This window comes from Corvus brachyrhynchos, unplaced genomic scaffold, assembly GCF_000691975.1.
Source record: "Corvus brachyrhynchos isolate BGI_N302 unplaced genomic scaffold, ASM69197v1 scaffold97, whole genome shotgun sequence".
In the NCBI taxonomy this organism is placed as follows: domain Eukaryota; kingdom Metazoa; phylum Chordata; class Aves; order Passeriformes; family Corvidae; genus Corvus; species Corvus brachyrhynchos.
Window position 1 is genome coordinate 857,178 of NW_008239758.1, and position 17,699 is coordinate 874,876.

The 17,699-nt window shown below is 39.3% G+C and overlaps 1 protein-coding gene across 2 annotated transcripts in view; it reads left to right on the plus strand.

Annotated features, from left to right (window-relative positions):
* FAM214A (family with sequence similarity 214 member A) overlaps window positions 1-17,699 on the plus strand; it is a 47,409-nt gene that overhangs the window by 19,497 nt on the left and 10,213 nt on the right. For both annotated transcript variants that reach the window (XM_017742580.1, XM_017742582.1), the window contains 7 exons: window positions 10,493-10,677; window positions 11,493-11,695; window positions 12,145-12,270; window positions 12,533-14,378; window positions 15,019-15,135; window positions 16,083-16,162; window positions 16,997-17,105. In XM_017742580.1, the coding sequence (XP_017598069.1) occupies window positions 10,493-10,677; window positions 11,493-11,695; window positions 12,145-12,270; window positions 12,533-14,378; window positions 15,019-15,135; window positions 16,083-16,162; window positions 16,997-17,105 (2,666 nt within the window). The remainder of the gene's footprint in view (window positions 1-10,492; window positions 10,678-11,492; window positions 11,696-12,144; window positions 12,271-12,532; window positions 14,379-15,018; window positions 15,136-16,082; window positions 16,163-16,996; window positions 17,106-17,699) is intronic.

Consider the following 17,699-nt stretch of genomic DNA (forward strand, 5'->3'; position numbering starts at 1 on the left):
GCCTGCCCTCGCTCCGTGCCAGCAGCGGCACCGCCAGCCCTGCGCTCGCTTTTCCCTGTGAGGGAGAAGCGTTTTGAACAGATACTCGATGAACACACCGCTATTGTTCTTGCTCCAGCAGTGTTGGTTTTGGCACTTCGTACGAGTGTCTGGCATCTCGGGTTGTCGTAAGCTTGTTTTGTTCTGTGAGGTGCCCAGTGGCCCGATGGTCCTGGTAGCCTTCAAAGCTGCAATGCAAGCCTGGCAGGATGGTTGAATGAAGGGGAGAGGGAAAGCAGACGCTTAAATTTTGTAAGCAAACAAGTATGCTGTTTGAAATGTCACTGTTCAAGTGGGCCCAGCTTTTAAAAAGGTACTTTCCAAGGTCCTGTGCTCCAGAGTTTCATTAGTCTGATTGTTTTGGGTTTTTTTAAAATCTTAAAGTCAATCTGATATGTAACAAGATAAATGTCACTCAGCTAGACCCTGTCAATTCCTCAAATTGGGTGAAAGCAAAGAGGAAGAAAAACTGCATACATCAAGGTATTCAGTACTTGTGGAGATGAAATATGTCTAGACATGTAAAATGACTATTTTGATTATTTGGATTGAACTAAAAGTTAGTTACTGCCCAAGCAGTTGCAGATTTTTAATTCCTGGCCCATGAGGTCTATTCAGCCCTGTGGAAAACTGCACAGACTGTCATCTTCTCCAGAATTTAAAAATAAAGCCAATTAACCTTCATTTATCTGGATCAGGGCCATTGGCTGACCTAGGTAACAGTGCTGGCATTCATTCATAACTTCACGGCTTTTACAGGTTCGTCTAAGACAACAGGATATTTAAAATTGAGTGTTATCCACCCTTGAGGGAGAGGGGCTGCCTTTTGGGTGGGTGCAGGGTTTATTGCTGCCCTGGTGAGTTGCTGATAGCACCTATTTTACACTCTTACCAAATTTGTAATGTAAGTAACAAACCCAAAACTTTCTTAAAATGTGCTACTTGTAGATGATCAAAATTCTTGCCCTGGAAGAAATAACATACTAACCATGCATGAGAGAGGTCTTTTGTTCATCTGGTTTTATTTTTTTTAATAGTCTTTTAATAGAGTAGACTACTTTCACCAAAAATTGGACTAGGTGGGTTTTTTTCAAGAACATGTAAACTTCTGCCCACCCCTGTCCCACAGTCTTCTCTGGTTTATTTTTGTTTGGGGTTTTGGTAACCAGTGTAAAACTGAGAAATTGCAGTATCTATTAAAAATAGATACTGATAGGTATCATTTGAGGAGATTTTCAGCATACAAGAGCTTCCTCAGTAGTATGGTTTTCAAAAACCATCGGCCAGGCCCGTTGGCACCCGACCCCAGTGTGAAGATGAGTGTTTGAGTATTGGCTGTTGAAAGTTTTCTGAGTGTGTGGAAGGGAAGGCTGACTGTTTTGGTGCTTACAAAACCTCATTTGCCTTGACAACAGTATTGTGTTGAGGGCAGAATGCCCAGTGAAAGGTTTCCATAATGTGTGATCCTGTAAGTGACCATGGTACTTTCAGCAGGGGCTTTCCCTGACTCCAGCAGCTGTGGCATGCCTGCTGATTCCACCCAAAAGTGAGTCAGTGCTCTCACACAGCACTTTTCAAATTCTCTCTGGTTTATTTTCCAACAAGTCCAACTATGGTCTGAAGCAAAGGGCATGTGATGTAACAGTTCTTTTTCTTGCAATGGTCTTAGGGAAGAAGAACACCAGCTTGTGCCTGGTGGTTGTAAACCAGAGTGGAACCTGTGCACACACAGAGCAGTGCTGGCCTTTGCCAGCAAGACTTTCGTGTTCCCATTGCAGTTTTGTCAGGCACTAAATGACTCTTCCAAATAATTTGCTCAAAATTTTTTGAAAGCTGAATGCTACTTTATATTTCTCCTCAGAAAAGAAGTGTTGTTTTATCTGTATTAATAGAAAAATAAGCATGAGAACACTTGAAAGTATATTGCCAAAGTTTCTGAGCACTGTAAGTATTTAAGGTGATGAGATAAAGCATGAAATACCCCAAACAGAAATTTTTTTGGTGTTATTTGGGGAAATTTTAGAAACCAGTATTTTTTGGCAAGGATAACACTTCATCTCTATAAATGCTGAGCCCAAAGAGGCTTGTGTCTATTGTGAAGATACATTATAGAGGAATAAACTGAGTGACACTTTAGCAAAAATCTGGTCAGCAAAAGGTGCAAACATGTAGTGTTTATGTAGAGGGCTACGCTCTCTGGCAGCTCTCATGGGCACTGAAATACCTACTGCAGGATTTTTTAAAAGGTCTGTGTTGTTTTCCAGTAACATCTGAAAGTGATTTATTTTCACAAATTACTGCTTTCCATCTCTAAACCAATCCCTGTATGAAATAGTACAGAAGTCTGCAAGTAGTTGAATCTTTGTCAGGCTGGATTGTTAAACAAATTAAAACTGAAACTCGTGTATGTCGTCCTGTATTGTATTGTGTTTAGGGCCTGAAATAAAATTTCTGGCACGCACTTTCATTTATGTACTATAAAAATGCTGTCACAGCTGGAATTTAATGCAGAGCTGCCATCAACCTGTTTAATGGGAGTGATGTCTTGGCTTGGGAGTTAGACTTCCCAATACTCAATTGCAACTGTCACATGGATGATATGCCTTCAGGAAGAGACGAGGATTAGCTAAATAGATGTGCTGGCTTTCATGTGAAAAGAAAGCAGCAGCTATGGAGGCACTGCAGTATGATGTTTACAGCTAACATGAAGTTGAGTAAGTTGATGAAAGCCTTTGGTCTGTGTGTCTTCAGCCATGTAGCTGCTGCTAAGCTCCTTCTTGAGTTAATGAGTAACCATAATGAAGATGGTCATCATTCTCATCTCCAAAGTTCCCTTGGCTTGGAAAGCCTTGATGAGAGTTACCAGTATCAGTGAGGGAAGCATGGAAAAAAAATATAGAAATGTTGTATTGGAAAATTCTGTGTTTTAGTGTAAAAATGCTCAGTTATTTGCCAAGGAAACACCTTAGGAAGACATTCTCACATACTCTGTAAGCCTAAGTGTGCTCTGCTTTCTGTTCTAGGGTGACACTTGGCTCCTTCAGCTTCTCAAACCGAGCATTTGGATGGGTTTTGCATTGTGGTGCCAGTGCCTGTGAAGTTAGTTTGGGTCTGGTCTCCACATTGCCCTTGCTACCCCCTGGGAACTAGGATGGGATTTAAAACAGGAGCATCTCAGTAATTTGTTTTGAATATAGTTCTGCAAAGTTTCTATCAGCATATTTACAAGGGTAATAAATCCTTGTACTGGTGGTGAATGAAGGCTGGATAGAAACCTATTCCCTTCCAATTACAGCCAAGTGTCTGTTCTATACTAAGCACCACACACTAATTTTAAAAGAGCTGTTTTCTCCTAATTATTTTCTTTTTGAAATGAAATACCTGACAGAAATCCTTTGGCTTTTCTGGGAATTAGTTTTCTTTTTTTTTCAGATAGGTGTATTGTGTCATGCAGTTTGTTCTAACACAGTCTAGCTTAGGCAGAGCATCAGCTAAACAAGGGGAAAATGTAAAAAGCTAGAGGTGAATTAATGGAAATTACTTGGTGTGCTCCTTATAGGCATTTTTGTTTCATTAAAGTGTAACTTCGGTTTTTTTGTGTAGTCACATTTAATGTAATCACAATGTAGGAAGCTAATATAAAGGAAAACAGAAATTGATGTGCTCTCAAGGGCTTTAGCTGAGCCAAGTCCTCTTTGCTTTCAGGACCTGTCCAGTTGTAGCATGTTGGTATAAGTAGCACCTTTAGTTTAGGAGTCAGCAAAAAGGAAAATGTTCTCTTCCCACAAGTGGCTTCTATTTAAACTGCTAACAATTGCAGCACTGATAATCTTACAGCCTTGCACTGACATTTCAGCACTTATGTACCCATGTCAGGATACAGGGGGACAGGTGTATTTTACAATATATATGTTCTCTTGCAACTTTTGGTGAATTGATGTTTAAAATAAGCCTCAAAGTTCATGTTTTCAGGTATTGCTTTCCTTCTACTAAATACAGATGTTGAAATTGTAATGATTGACCTACTTTACAATTTGTGATTTCATTGTGAGCAAGAAACAATTCAGCTTGTACCATTTGTTCTTATTCCTTTTCTTTGTCCAGTTAAGGGAAAACAAAACCAGTTTCCCTTGCAAATATTGGATCTAGAATCTGGTTTAATGCCAAAAAATCAAAAGAAGCACATTAAACTGTTGTTGCTTAGATAAAAATAGAAGCTACAGTTGGACGAAGAGAAGTGACTCAGTAAGCAGTATGGTGATGGCAAAATAGGATGTCAGCCAAAACTCAGGAAGCAAGATGGGAACACCCAGATCAGTTTAACAGTCTGCATTTTACACTCCCAGACAGCAGTAGTTTCAGAGATGACTGCAGGAAACTTAAGCTTTAAATGGATTTTATGTCTGTACTTATTAAGCTGTTTGAATCTGAGTAAGTTTTAGTAAAATGTGAGCTGTAGTTTGTTTTTTCCCCCTGGCCCAGTTTTAAAACCAGTCTCTCTATTTACAATAAAGCTGCCTCGAGATTAGCTCTGGGTGCTGTGAGAGGCATCCACAGAAACGTGCAGGAGATGAGCAGTGATACACACGTAGCCAGGGAATTACTGCAGCACTGCACTCTGCAGTGGAGCTCATGGCACTGATTGATTTTTATTGCTCTGCAGCTCTGGAATAACTTCATCAACTCCACATAGCTCTGTCTTGGGCTTTTAAAATCCCCCCTTGCTTACAAGGTAGTGTGCTTTGGTTTGTTTTTCTGCTTATGAACTGGCATAACAACACAGAAGCAGGTGAATTTCTTCCTGTTTTATGTGAAACTAAGTAGGATCAGAGGTTTTTTTATAGCTTATACTGTTATTTCATTTGACAAGCAGGTATGCATCAGTTCCAGTATAAATTCCTATGCTGCCATTTTCTGCCTACAGCTGAACTGCTTTGATACCCAGGTAGTGGTTCAGTTTGGTACCCTGGAAAAAGTAAGCAGATAGTAACAATAAAATGAATTACTGTGCTGCTCTCCTCATGTTTTCACAATGACTGTCCCTGAGCTCAAAGATCTTGAGCCATAAGAACGTAAGACAGTTGTCAGTGTGTGTCAGTCTGTATAGGATTATTCCTAAATCAAGGTGAATAACCAATTCATTGCATTTGCCTGAGTTTAAGTAACTAATAGCTTGTTTCTTGAAACAAGTAGTCCATCTAATGACTTTACCTCTTGATAGCTTAAATTATACCTAAACTCTTACTATTGCAAAGCTTTTGAAGCGTGTGACTTCAGATATAATGATGGATTTGTAATATGCAGACACAACATGACCGCTCATTTAGAGACTCTTGGATTTGGGGGATTCAAGGGCAACTTTCATTTGAAGTGAAGCACAATGTGGAATTAGTTAACCAAAGCATCCGTAGGTGTTTCTAATTCCAGAAGAGAAGCTGTTAGTCAAACGTTTACATTGTGTTTCATTTCCTTTACAGTAGTTTCTTGAATCCCTGCCTTACTCTTAAAATGTGGAAGTACCTTTCACCTATTTCTTGGAATAGTGAGATAATAAAACTTACCAGAGTTGATTGTTTTGGGAGAAGAGCTTTTGCTGTAATTTTTTCAATGCAGAGCAATGCCCTTGCTGGGAGGTGCTGGGTTCTGAGTGCTGACAGTGCAGCCACTTTATCTCCAGTGTACCTGACTCTCCTGCCATGGGACCCTTGGACCAAAGTGTCTGCTGAGGGACTGCCTGTACTGAAAGTACAAAAAGTAAGATCCAAGTGCTTAAGCCATGCTTTTAGTCTTTGAAAAAGGAAGGAGAGAGCAGGTGTGGGCGACCATGCCACAGTGCCCACTGGACAGCCTGGGTAGGGCAGGAGCAGAGCTTGCATCAGCTGGGAATCTCAACAGCCTACACCATGCATTCCATATTTTGTTGAGTGTTTTGCTTACTGGGTTTCACCTTTCTAAGAAGTGAAATAGGAATGTGATTACTTTAAATCAGTGGCCTTCAAAATCCATTGTGGGTGCCTAAAGATTTTCCAGGAGCGGTCTGCACTGTTACAGAGCATATTCAAAGGCAATTATTAGTTGTTTCATGGACTCTTGAAGGAAGTAGCTCTCAATCAGTGAAGGTCAGGATTAAAGGATACTCCAGTTGAACTAAATTATCTTTCTTTGAAGTCTCTTTGCAAAAATGAGCTCTTTTTCTGAGAAGAGGACAAGCTTGGTAGGCAGTTGTGGTGAGCAGTGCAGTATGAGAGGTGCTAAGACAATAAAATAAGCATGGACTAAGAGAGATTGTGGTCGTATCACGGCTTGGTCATGATGGGAGGGGGTAGCACAGGGCAGGAGAGGCTCTGCTGGGGCCATTTATTGCCTTGCTGTGCCCAGGCAGGACAGGGCAGCAGCTTCCAGATGTGCTGCCCTTCTGGTGCCACCTGGAACACAATGGGTTACATGATACCCAGTGTCTCTGTTTCCTGGCCTAGGCCTAGAAAACTGATTAAATGCTTTTCTAAAACATGTCTTTCAGGAAAACACTTTCTGTAATTACTACAGAAAATGCTGTGATAGGAAAAGGAAGGGAGTTGGTCTGCACCAGCGTGACCTAGTTGGGAAAGGAGTCAGCTGGGCATAACTTGATTAACTGAAGTTTTGGGAGAGTCCTTGGGTTCCAGTTAAGTGGATTTCTGAATCCCTACTACCACAGGACTAACCTTAATTGATGTTTCAGGATGTGAACCAATTTCATTTTTTGGGGAAGATTGTGAGTTCTTATTCTGTATTCCAGTGCTCGTGCACCTGTGTGTAGTGGAGGTAGGAGGACAAGGATGTGAAGACTCCTTGACATTTCTGGTTAAATGGGCTTTTCTGTTTGTCCAGAAGGTGTAGAAAATCAGTCTTTGTTGAGGTTGGTATGTGCAGGAGGCAAAGGAAAACAAAATGATGTGCCTTCAGGTGTCAGTTCTGCAGTACTGTCTGCTTTGCTCTATGCACAGTAGCTGCAGTCTAAATTTAAATTTCTCTTTTTTCCTCCTAGAGTGGTCTGACACCTGCTGCTGTCTCTTGTGACCACCTGGTCAATAACCTTTTGTTTCAATGTATTGGTTAGAGGGCTGTAGTGCCTTATTACTTTAATTCCTATTTACTTGTGTCAGCTAACTTGATTTTTTTGCTATTTTAAGGGGAATAAACCCCAGACACTGCAGGGATGCCTATTTTATGCTATATACTTGCATGTTGCATTGCTAGAGATGAAGCAGAACAATAAAATCATATTTGTATAGTCAGGTTATAGGACTGAGGTTATTCTGTACACAATATATGATGTGTCCTAGGGCTGATTCATACACAAAACCAAACAGTTGCAGCACACACAGAGTAGGACTTTTTTTAACTAAACACTGAGTTTGCTGTTTCTATAAATGTCATTCTACCCTTGTCCTCAGTTGCATCAACTTGCATCATCTGTGTCTGTCGTATGGGAACAATTACCAGGCTTCTCAACGGTTATAGGTTTTTTTTCTTTATGAAAACTCTTAGAAGTTGCTAAATGATATATAAATCTAGTGGAGCTATAAAAAGATACTATGCCACATGAACTTTGTAGGAAAAAATATATTTCTCGTTATCTGTTGCTGTTTGTGCTTTACATTTTTTTTTAAAGTCTAGATCAAATAACTGGTTTGTTACATTGCTGACATAATTTTAAAGTGCTGGCTCTGTCTTTATAATGCTGTAGCATTTCCTAGTTCAGCACAGGCTTTTTAATGATGCCATTTTTATTTTGAAACAACATGGTGGTTTTGTAACTGCAGCCAATATAAGTATATAAATACGTCTCTTAAGCTAGTTGGGTCTTCCATTCTTAAGGCAAGAAACTGGTTGCTTCTGAAATAATAGGTCTGATACAGGAACAGGAGCAATATTTGTAAATTGAACTTGGAAATGAGCTTTATCTGTTTATGTAAAATAACATCATGTATGTAATCTGAATCTTGAGCGATGATTACTTCAGAATATGCACCTGGATTTATTGCTTATTTATCTTGCTTATTTACTATTCACTGGATCTTGCATTTGAATATTTTAAACTGTCTATGTCTTGTTGTAGTACCCTGTAATATGTCTCTGAAGGCACTGAGCACTATAAGTATGCAATACAAGCTTTGGTATCAGAGGCTTTTTAACACAAAAAAAGGGGTGGGATTTTCCCTAAATCTAGCTCAGCAGAAGCACTCAGACCATAGGATTTGTCCATTAATTTGTGTCAAGTCCAAAAGATTTTGAGAACATATGGATTATCTTCTTAAAAAGAGAGCTAAATAGTAGAAAGTCTACTGCTTCATATGGTAAGCTGCTAATGATAATTGAAGGGCATGTCTCTTTTACTGTTACTTGCCACTTAAAATTCTCTGGTGTAAATTTTCAGGTATCACATTTTACTGTGCACATGCTGATCTTGACCACACTCTTTACAGTTTTTCTTAAAAATCATACATGTTTTTATGTATTTTAACTAAAAAGAGTTCTTCTTGTGCATGTTCGTAGGGATGAAATAGCTTTGTTTAGTCTGCTAAGCATGAGACAATTCTAGTTTAAATTAATTTCACTCCTGTTGAACACTTTCGAGATTTTTGAACGTCTCTGTCAGAGTAGGCAAAATACTCCACTAGTGATCCTTCCTGCTGGGGCTTTCTTGAAATTACCATGGCCTTTGGACATACAAAGATGAGCTTAGCAGCAAGATAATGCTGCAATTTTTTTTTTTTTTTTGTCTGTTGTATATCCAAATCCTTTTCAGAGTCTTCCCAAATTCCATTTTCCTGTTCCCAAGTATGACTTGCCTTTTGTTCACCAGACTTCCAGCTGAAAAAAAAATTGCAGGTGCCTAATTTTGTAGGTGACTCATATCACTACCTAAGAGTCTTGTCCTCTCTGTTATTTACCATTCCTTTAATCTTTCATTCACCCTTTATTAGATATTTTTTGCCATCCGTCAGGTGAATGACCATTTTAACATATGCCAGATGAATTAATGTGTTGTTCACATGCCATATGGGGTCCTCCAGGGTAATTCATCTGTCCTCTGGCTCTTCTTCAGCAGTGGGCTGACTTCTGTTATTTACCTTGTGTAGATCCCTTCAAATAGTCTGTAAGCCCTGGGGTCGGTGGTGTACAAGCCTGGGCTAGGCAAATATGTACATGCAAAAGCTAGTTTTACACACTTGATGATTTGCATATGCAGATAATTGCACATTTAATTGGAGCTTTTGTTTCACGCATCCATTCTTGTATGCATCTCTCAAGTCTGCCTTGCAATGTTTGCCAAATGCTCTGCTATTAGGGGACCAAGACAAAAAAGACTTCTGAAGGGTATTTTATGCATGATAATTGAAACATGCATAGAAATTAACTCTGTCCCTGTGGCAGTTTTGTTTTGATGGATGACATAGGACATTTAAGTTAAAATTGTGAGGATGTCATGTGCTTTTGTTCCCCTAAAGCTTGAAAATAAAGGTAAAGAACTGCTGGCGGCCCTGCCTCCACCCGCTTTTTTTTGCTGCTCTTAAAATAGACTTTGAAGTGAATGTATTTTCTCTTTCATGGAAACGAGAGTTTTCTGTAACCTCTTCAGTAATTAAATAATTTTGAAACTTGAAGTGTTTTGAAGCAGAGAGGAGAACGACATGATCTGGTTGTACTTAAATCTGTTTGAATGATGGGTGACATCCTCGTGATGAGGGAGGAGGAGGAGAAGGGTGCTCTGTAAAACACCATAAAATGGTGCATCTTAGCTCTGCAGGAACTGAGTGTGCCAGGGCTCTTCATGAAGAGCAGTGCCAGCTGCTGCTTTGTCTGCAGAGACTTGTTGAGTTTTCATTCTTTGCACAAGTTTAGACTGACCGTGGTACAAAACAATGAATACTCTGTATGTTTCTTCGGGACATTTCCTATGTGTTAATGGTAACTAAAAATGGACCTCTGAAGTAAGCCTTGCTCTCAGCAGGAGGGACTTGCAATAAAAATCTTAAAGAACATTGTGTCCCACTTTTTCTGTAATGGAAGTAAATATTCCTTTTTTTCCTTCTTCTTCAATTTTTAAACTATTTTATGATATATTGTGGCTTCTTATTCCATCTGTCAGATGATAATAACAGTGCCAAGTCATACTGTCATCAGACTTCTCCCACAAGAGCCCAGGAAAGCTTTTGTCTTCTAGAAAAGCTGTAGAAAAACAAAGTTCTTTGTCTGTTTGTAGTGACAACATTATGAGATGAGGAAAGTTGTTTTGTGGTGCTACAGTGGGGAGTGGTGGGCTTTATGGGGAGTGCAGCCAGTCTGACACGAAGATCCATTTCCCATAGCCCACTCTCATTTCAAATGTAATTGAAACAAACTGCAGGGTCAGCCAACAGTTGTTATACAGCAAATGTCATTAATTTTTGTCTTTTTGAAATGACAGATACTTTGGATGAATACTTTGAGTATGAAGCTGAGGAGTTCCTGGTTTCCTTGGCCTTGCTGATCACTGAGGGCCGGACACCAGAGTACTCGATCAAGGGCAGGACAGAGGGCTTCCACTGCCCACCAGCACAGTCAAGTCAGCCACCAACAACTAAGCATGAATGCAGCGACAAACTGGCTCAGGTATGGCCGTGGTTCCCATTTCATGTCCCAAATCCTTTCTACTGTGGTTAAAGTCAGCCAAGAACCCACAGTGGATTCACAGTTAAGCATGAGTAACAATGGCTCTCTGTCAGTCCTTCATTTAAATGAGTATGTAATTCAGTATCCTACTAATAATAGATCTGTCCTTAAAATGAGAGATCATTAAGCCTTTTATCCTTGAACGTGAAGTTCTGCACGACTACCTGAATGCAGTGCCTATTTGAATCTTTATTATGTAAATGACAAGCACTATACTTAGCATTCTTGGTCTAGGGTTTCTTTTGAGAAAATGCAGGCTGACTTGCCTAACTTTTTGCTTTTCCAGGTGTTCTTGAAAAGTTAGTGATCAAAAAAACACAAGCACATCAAATCTAGCCAGTCCGTTTGGGAGTAAAGTTGAAGTTCCTAAGTACTGTGGGAATTTATGTTATATTCATGCAGAAAGTTAGCCTGCTTCAAGACACAGAATTTATAAAGATACTGCTGAGTTGGTCTACCCAAGAGGGTGCCTTGTGGAGAGATAACTGCAAGGTAGCAAAGTGCAGTGGTTGGGGATATGTATTTTTATAAGCTTTTTTTAATTTTCTAAAGAAATTTGCTCAAATGGCAACTGTAAAGGATTTGTTAATTATTTTTTCATTTAATAGCTTTGGAATCTTATTTCTGATTTGGTGAAACCAAACAGAATTTGACCCTTATCCTTCTCTAGTACTTTGGAATGTGCTTTTAAATTAGATTTAAATCTGGCTAGTATTTTTATGGCTTGTGTATGTTGACATTTTCCTTTCCCCCAGTGTCGTCAGGCCAGGCGAACCAGATCTGAGGTTATGCTTCTGTGGAAGAACAATATTCCAATCATGGTAGAAGTGATGCTACTTCCAGACTGTTGCTATAGTGATGAAGGGCCCACCACCGAGGGGAATGATTTAAATGATCCTGCAATCAAACAAGATGCATTGCTGTTAGAAAGGTGGATTTTGGAGCCAGTTCCTCGACAGTAAGTTAGATATGAAGATTAGCTGGTAATTGCAAGAATCTTGTCATATTAAAGTCCTTAAAGTAATCAGTGTTTTTGAACTGGCTCTTTGCCATGAGGACTGATCTAAGCAAACCACTGTTTGCTAGTGAAATCGAAGCATCTCAATTTTAGTCTTCTTATACTCAAAATTTCTGCAGTACACATTGTGCAGTGCAGAATATGAAAATGATCCTGGCTGCAAATGGTCCTTTAAATACGTTTAACATTTGTTACGTCAAGTTTTGTCAATTTTAATGTGTATAAAAACAAACGAGGCTCTGGGATCTTCAAAAATGTGTGAGGAGTTTTTGTTTTGCTTGATTAAGCTATATTTTATTATTCTGACCAAAGATCTGACAATATTCTAGTTCTAAAAAGTCTCTGAATATTCTTACCAACACTTACGTGTTTGTCTTTAAATGTCTTAGGAGTGGAGATCGATTTATTGAAGAGAAGACCCTTTTATTGGCTGTCCGGTCCTTTGTCTTCTTCTCTCAGCTGAGCGCGTGGTTGAGCGTTTCACACGGTGCTGTTCCCCGAAACATCCTCTACAGGTACGCCTGGAATGGAAAAAAACTCGTCTGCTGTTTGCAGATTGCTGCAGCTTGTCTTAAAATCATTCTTCTCTCCTGTCCTCCTGCTTGATTTTAGAATTGTTGGCCTGGTACTTTGGCAGTTCTATAGGATTTGTGTACTATGCAAAGTACAGCAGTTGCTGATGTTTTTAGTGCTTTTTCTTAGACCTTTGTTATGAAGTAGATAATTAAAAACTCTTCATTTAGCTATTGTTGTAAATGCCCTTCGGTATTGTTTCAGGGTGAGCGCTGCAGATGTGGACTTGCCGTGGACGTTCTCCCAGACACCCACTGAGCATGTCTTTCCTGTTCCTAATGTTTCTCACAATGTGGCCTTGAGAGTCAGCGTCCAGTCCTTGCCCAGGCAATCCAACTACCCAGTTTTGACCTGTAGTATTCACACCAACCTTAGCTTTTATGAAAAGCGAATGCAAGAGCGTAAGTTCCATCAGCACGGCGATCCCAGTGCTGCTCAGCAATGCAGTACTCCCAGTCCACAGCGTTTTCGTGGGAAACAGACATGGACAATGACACCTGAAGGCCTACTTAATGGAAAAAAGTTGCCTGAATTTACTACATCTTTCAGAAATTTAAAACTTTATCCATCTACCGGACTTGGATCTGACTTTGGGGCATCGCAGTCTAAAGTTCAGTGCTATAATGCTACAGCAGACAGTAAGACACAACCTCATGAAACACCGGTCAGGACTTTTAAATCCTGTTCTCTAGTTGATTCCCGTGTTTCAAATAGTCATTGCTCTCATCAGCCCACAGAAACCAATCCTTTGATAGGCTCTTTACTTCAAGAGCGACAAGAAGTCATTGCTAGGATTGCTCAGCACTTGATTCACTGTGATCCAGCTACTTCACCAGTTGTTGCTGGGTGTCCGTTCAACACACATGAAAACATCTCGGCTACACCAAAAGCTTTCCGGAGTACTTTCGAAGACGAGAACTTGCCAAGGAAAAGCAAGGAAAGCACCCCTGTTTCTGTTGCCAGCTCAGACAATGCAATACAGGAGGATAGTGGGGAAGGCAAAACGAGAGCAGTGCCAGAGGTCACCCTGCTCGACGCCCGTGTTCCAGGGAGCCACTGTGGCCGTCAGTCGGCAGGAGAGAGTAACCCCCTGATCGATTCCCTGCTCCAGGAGCGGCAGGAGGTGATAGCAAGGATTGCCCAACACTTGATTCATTGTGATCCAGCCACTTCCCATGTTGCTGGACGTCCATTCAAGGTGCATGAGGCTAGTCCAGTCACTTCAAAAATTTTCCGAAGTACATATGAAGATGAAAATTTGCTGAAGAAAGGCAAGGAACCGTCTTCTGTTTCTTTTGCTAAATCCAGTTTTTCTCTGTTAGAAGACAGCAGTAAATCAGGGACAAAGACACCTGATACTCCTATCAGTCCTTCTAGGTTTGATGGAGAATTGAAGACGTCTCTGAAAGTCCAAGCAAGAAGAAAATTGGTTTTAGCAAAACCCAGTGAAGCTGTCCAAAATGCATTTCATCAGACTTCAAATAAAACTTCTCATGCATTTAATAACATTCACACATCATCATCATGTATTAAAGGAAATAAATCTGAAGTTCCAGATAAATTTGAAATACATTCTGGTTGTGCACAGAAAGACCAGATAACCAACAGAATTAAACAGGGTTCAAATTCCAGCAGCATTGATGAACAGATTTGCACAAATAAACTTAAAGAAAGAACAGTTGTTAGTGAGAACAACGGCACAGACAGTTTTAATAATTTACAGATAGAAAAATGCAGAATACTTGAAGGTACAAAAAAAGCAACCGTGATGCCAGTATCTGACTCTTTGCACAAAAATGAGCTCAAGCGTTTAGATAAAGACTCCAAAAAACCAAATATTTATGAGCAAAATACTCAGCTTGTTAGTATTGAAAATTATTTAAATAAAGACCATGACAGTTTCAAAAACAAAACCAAACAAGATAAAACAAAAACTGCACATGATGAGAATGAAGACCCAACAAGCCTGGATTTTCAAAGCACTTCTCAGAAGAAACCTGCTGAAGACAATGTAGTTAAGTGTGAGAGGCAGAAGAACCCAGACGTACAGGTAAATACATATGGGAACTGACTATAATTCCTACAGCTGCCCTTTGTCAGATAGCTTGTACCCTCTATCTGCTAAGGACCAGCATGAAGAGGAGTTTAAGCTTGACCTTGTAGGAAGCAGCGTGTTACCATTGTAATCTTGGTCTGAAGTAACTCAGGAAGGATTTCTTCATGGAGAGGGTTAAGCATGGGAATGGACTGCCCAGGTGCTGGTGTCACCAACCCTGGAGGTGTTCAAGAAACAGCTTAGTGCCATGGTCTAGCTGACAAGGTGACATGTCAAATGATTCTGTGTGATTGGGTAACTTGGCTGGTGGTGCCTCCCCTAAACTTCGTCAGTTTACCACGGAGAAGAACGCTGTCCTGTTCCACTGCCGGGGCCAGAGCTGGGACTGTTTCCATAGGCAGTGAGGCAGCCTGGTTTGCAGAAGGACACCTGTCTGAGTATGCTCTGTGGTCTTTTGGGAGCAGTCTGTGTAATTATAGATCAAGGGGAATTTATACTGAGTGTTTCATCCCACGCTAGTGTGATGGAGATCCACCTGGGTCAGGAGTCTTGTCCCTTACAGCAAGTGAGTGTTATCATGATAGGTCACTGAAATATCCCATTGATAACCTGAGTGAATTTGTTCTGCTGGCAGAAAGCACCGTCTCTAAAACACACAAACACATGGCGGAAACACAATTTTCGATCCCTGGATGGAACTTCAACCAAGGCTTTTCATCCCAGAACTGGACTGCCTCTGCTTTCAAGTCCTGTAAGTTATTTTTGAAATTCTTTTAACTGAGAAAGGGAGTATTTGTTCTTCTAATGTCTGTGCATGGTATAAAATTTGACAAAATACCTAGGTGAAGTGAGTGTATTTACTTTGTGTCACAGTGAATACTCTTGTGAGTGGAAATTAATGCTTAAATGAGAGTTAACCTGTAAATGAAGCCAAACAGTAGTTTTGGAAAAGAAAATATTAAAGACATACATAGTTGTTGAGATAATATCAAGATTAACAAAAGGTGGCATTAGAAAAATCAATAGAAACAATGCTTTGGTGCCATTTTAGAGCACAAAAGAAAGCATTTTGAAGATCAGTGCTTTAAGTGTAAATTAACATTTTGTCATTTGAGAGGTTTTGTGTTAGTTTTTAATACCTGATTGCCTATTATTCCAAAGCTTTTGTTTCTGTGACCAGTTTGTACAGTACATTCTTCAGTAACCAGAGATGTCATGGAATGATTTAGTGAAACAAAACTGCTGTGATAAGGCAGACATTGGGGAAGTGTTACAGTTCTTGGTAGGTTGTTAGGAGTTTTAAAAAAGGAGGCAGTCCCTATTAAAACTACTGAAGTAGTGATGTCCTGTAATCAACATGTGATATGCTTTATTCTTCATTGTTTGTAAAGGCTGTCATATTTTCAGGGAAATTTGATGGAAATTGTTACAGCCTGTTTATTCTGTACTGTTCCAAAGAGACATCAGCTTCCTGAATGTCTTTACTGAAATACTTCCTGCTAATCAGAATTTACAGTCTCGTCATTAATAGTCCTAGAACTTTCTTCACTATGTTTAAAATGTATAAGAATTACTCTCTATGCTCTGTTTTTATAATTTTGTAATGTCATGAAAATTCTTGGCAAAATGTGCTTACTTGGCAAAATTGTCCGTGGTAGCAGCTCAGTTTTCAAATTAGCATCTTCTTTCCTTGTTGAGGTTCCTCAAAGGAAAACACAGTCTGGGTGCTTTGATCTGGATTCATCATTGCTGCAGCTGAAATGTCTGTCTGCAAGAAGGTATGTTTTATTTACCAGAAACATGGAGAATTTTGAGGGAGGCATAATGTATATATATATTTATATGCAAAAACAAAGCTTGTTAGCAAAGACAAAAAATGCTTTCAAAAGAATCCTTATTTTAAAACAAGGCTCAGCAGCTGAGGTGCCCTGGGAGTTTCCAGGTTAGCACAGCTCTGGGACATAGCCATGGAATGAGAGCTGCTGGCAGAATGAGTTCTGTCCCCAGCAGGGGTAGATATGCTGTCAGATACACTTGAGTTTTCAGACAGAAAAGCTAGTAATCATTGATTCTTCTTCAAATCATGTTAATTTTGTGCTGTATTTTGTCCTTCGTGTTGAACAAGTTAAGCATTTTAATGTCTTAACTTGTTCAGAGAATCAGACTTTTAAAAAGGGCCAATCCTGACCTTTTGTACATTAATACATGTAACATAAACAGCTTTTGGTATGGTAGTTTGATGGCAGGAATATGAGATATGCTTCAGAATATGAGACAAAAGTACCTACATACAAGAGAAAATAATCTGATCTTTTGATTCCTGCTAATGGAGTTAAAGAACAAAATTTCTATTGTCTTTATCCCTTGTATTGTAAAACTGGTGAAAATATTTTTCAGTTAACTAGAAAATGCTTTGCTGCTATTATTATTATTATTATTATTATTAAATTTGCTACTTTGCTAAAGTATTAATAGGCAATGTTCAACTGTTACTTCTTTAGGACAACATTTTGTAGTACAGTAAATAAATTATTCTCTCTAGAGCTGTTTATACCCAGAAGACAAAAGCAAATGTGTTTATTCTTTATATTTATTCTGTCTTTTTTTAATAGCCCACAACAATGTATAAACAGAGACAGTGATCCAGACAGCCATGGGAAACCATTTCTAAGTTCCAGTGCTCCACCAGTAACAAGTCTTAGCCTTCTGGGAAACTTTGAGGTATTGCATATTCTCTAGAATTCTTGTGGTATTTTTAATACTCTTCTGTACTGCTTTTAGAAGTATATTACTGTGAACAATTCCAGCCTTATTAAAATGTAAAAGTTCCTAACTAAATTGAATAAAATTTGTTTTCATTTCCAGCTGTAAAGGCACTTATTTCATGCCCCAGACATCTTCTGTCTCAGAGAATCAAATACAATGAGTTGCTTAAGCTTTTGTTTCCCACTATGGTCAAGTTAGAAGATGTTCTGTTGCCTTAAGTGAGATTTAATAACCTGTAATTGTTCATGTTTATAATGTCCTTACCTAGAAAAAAGGATTTACATTTTCACTCTTAAAGTCTACTTAATATGTCACAAAAGCGGAATTAAATCAGTGTATTAAACAGAACATGTTTGAAGGGTAGGCTCCAGCTCTTCACTTCATGTAGCATATCCAGTAACAGCAACTAACAGCCAGTGCATTAACGGGTTGTATTGTACTGTCTTGTGAAATATGCAGCTGAATTTGTTGGGGAAGGTTACAGATTCTAGGTTATTATGTTTTTCAGATAGTATATGCTGCAAATCATGCATAGATCGTGCTGCAGTA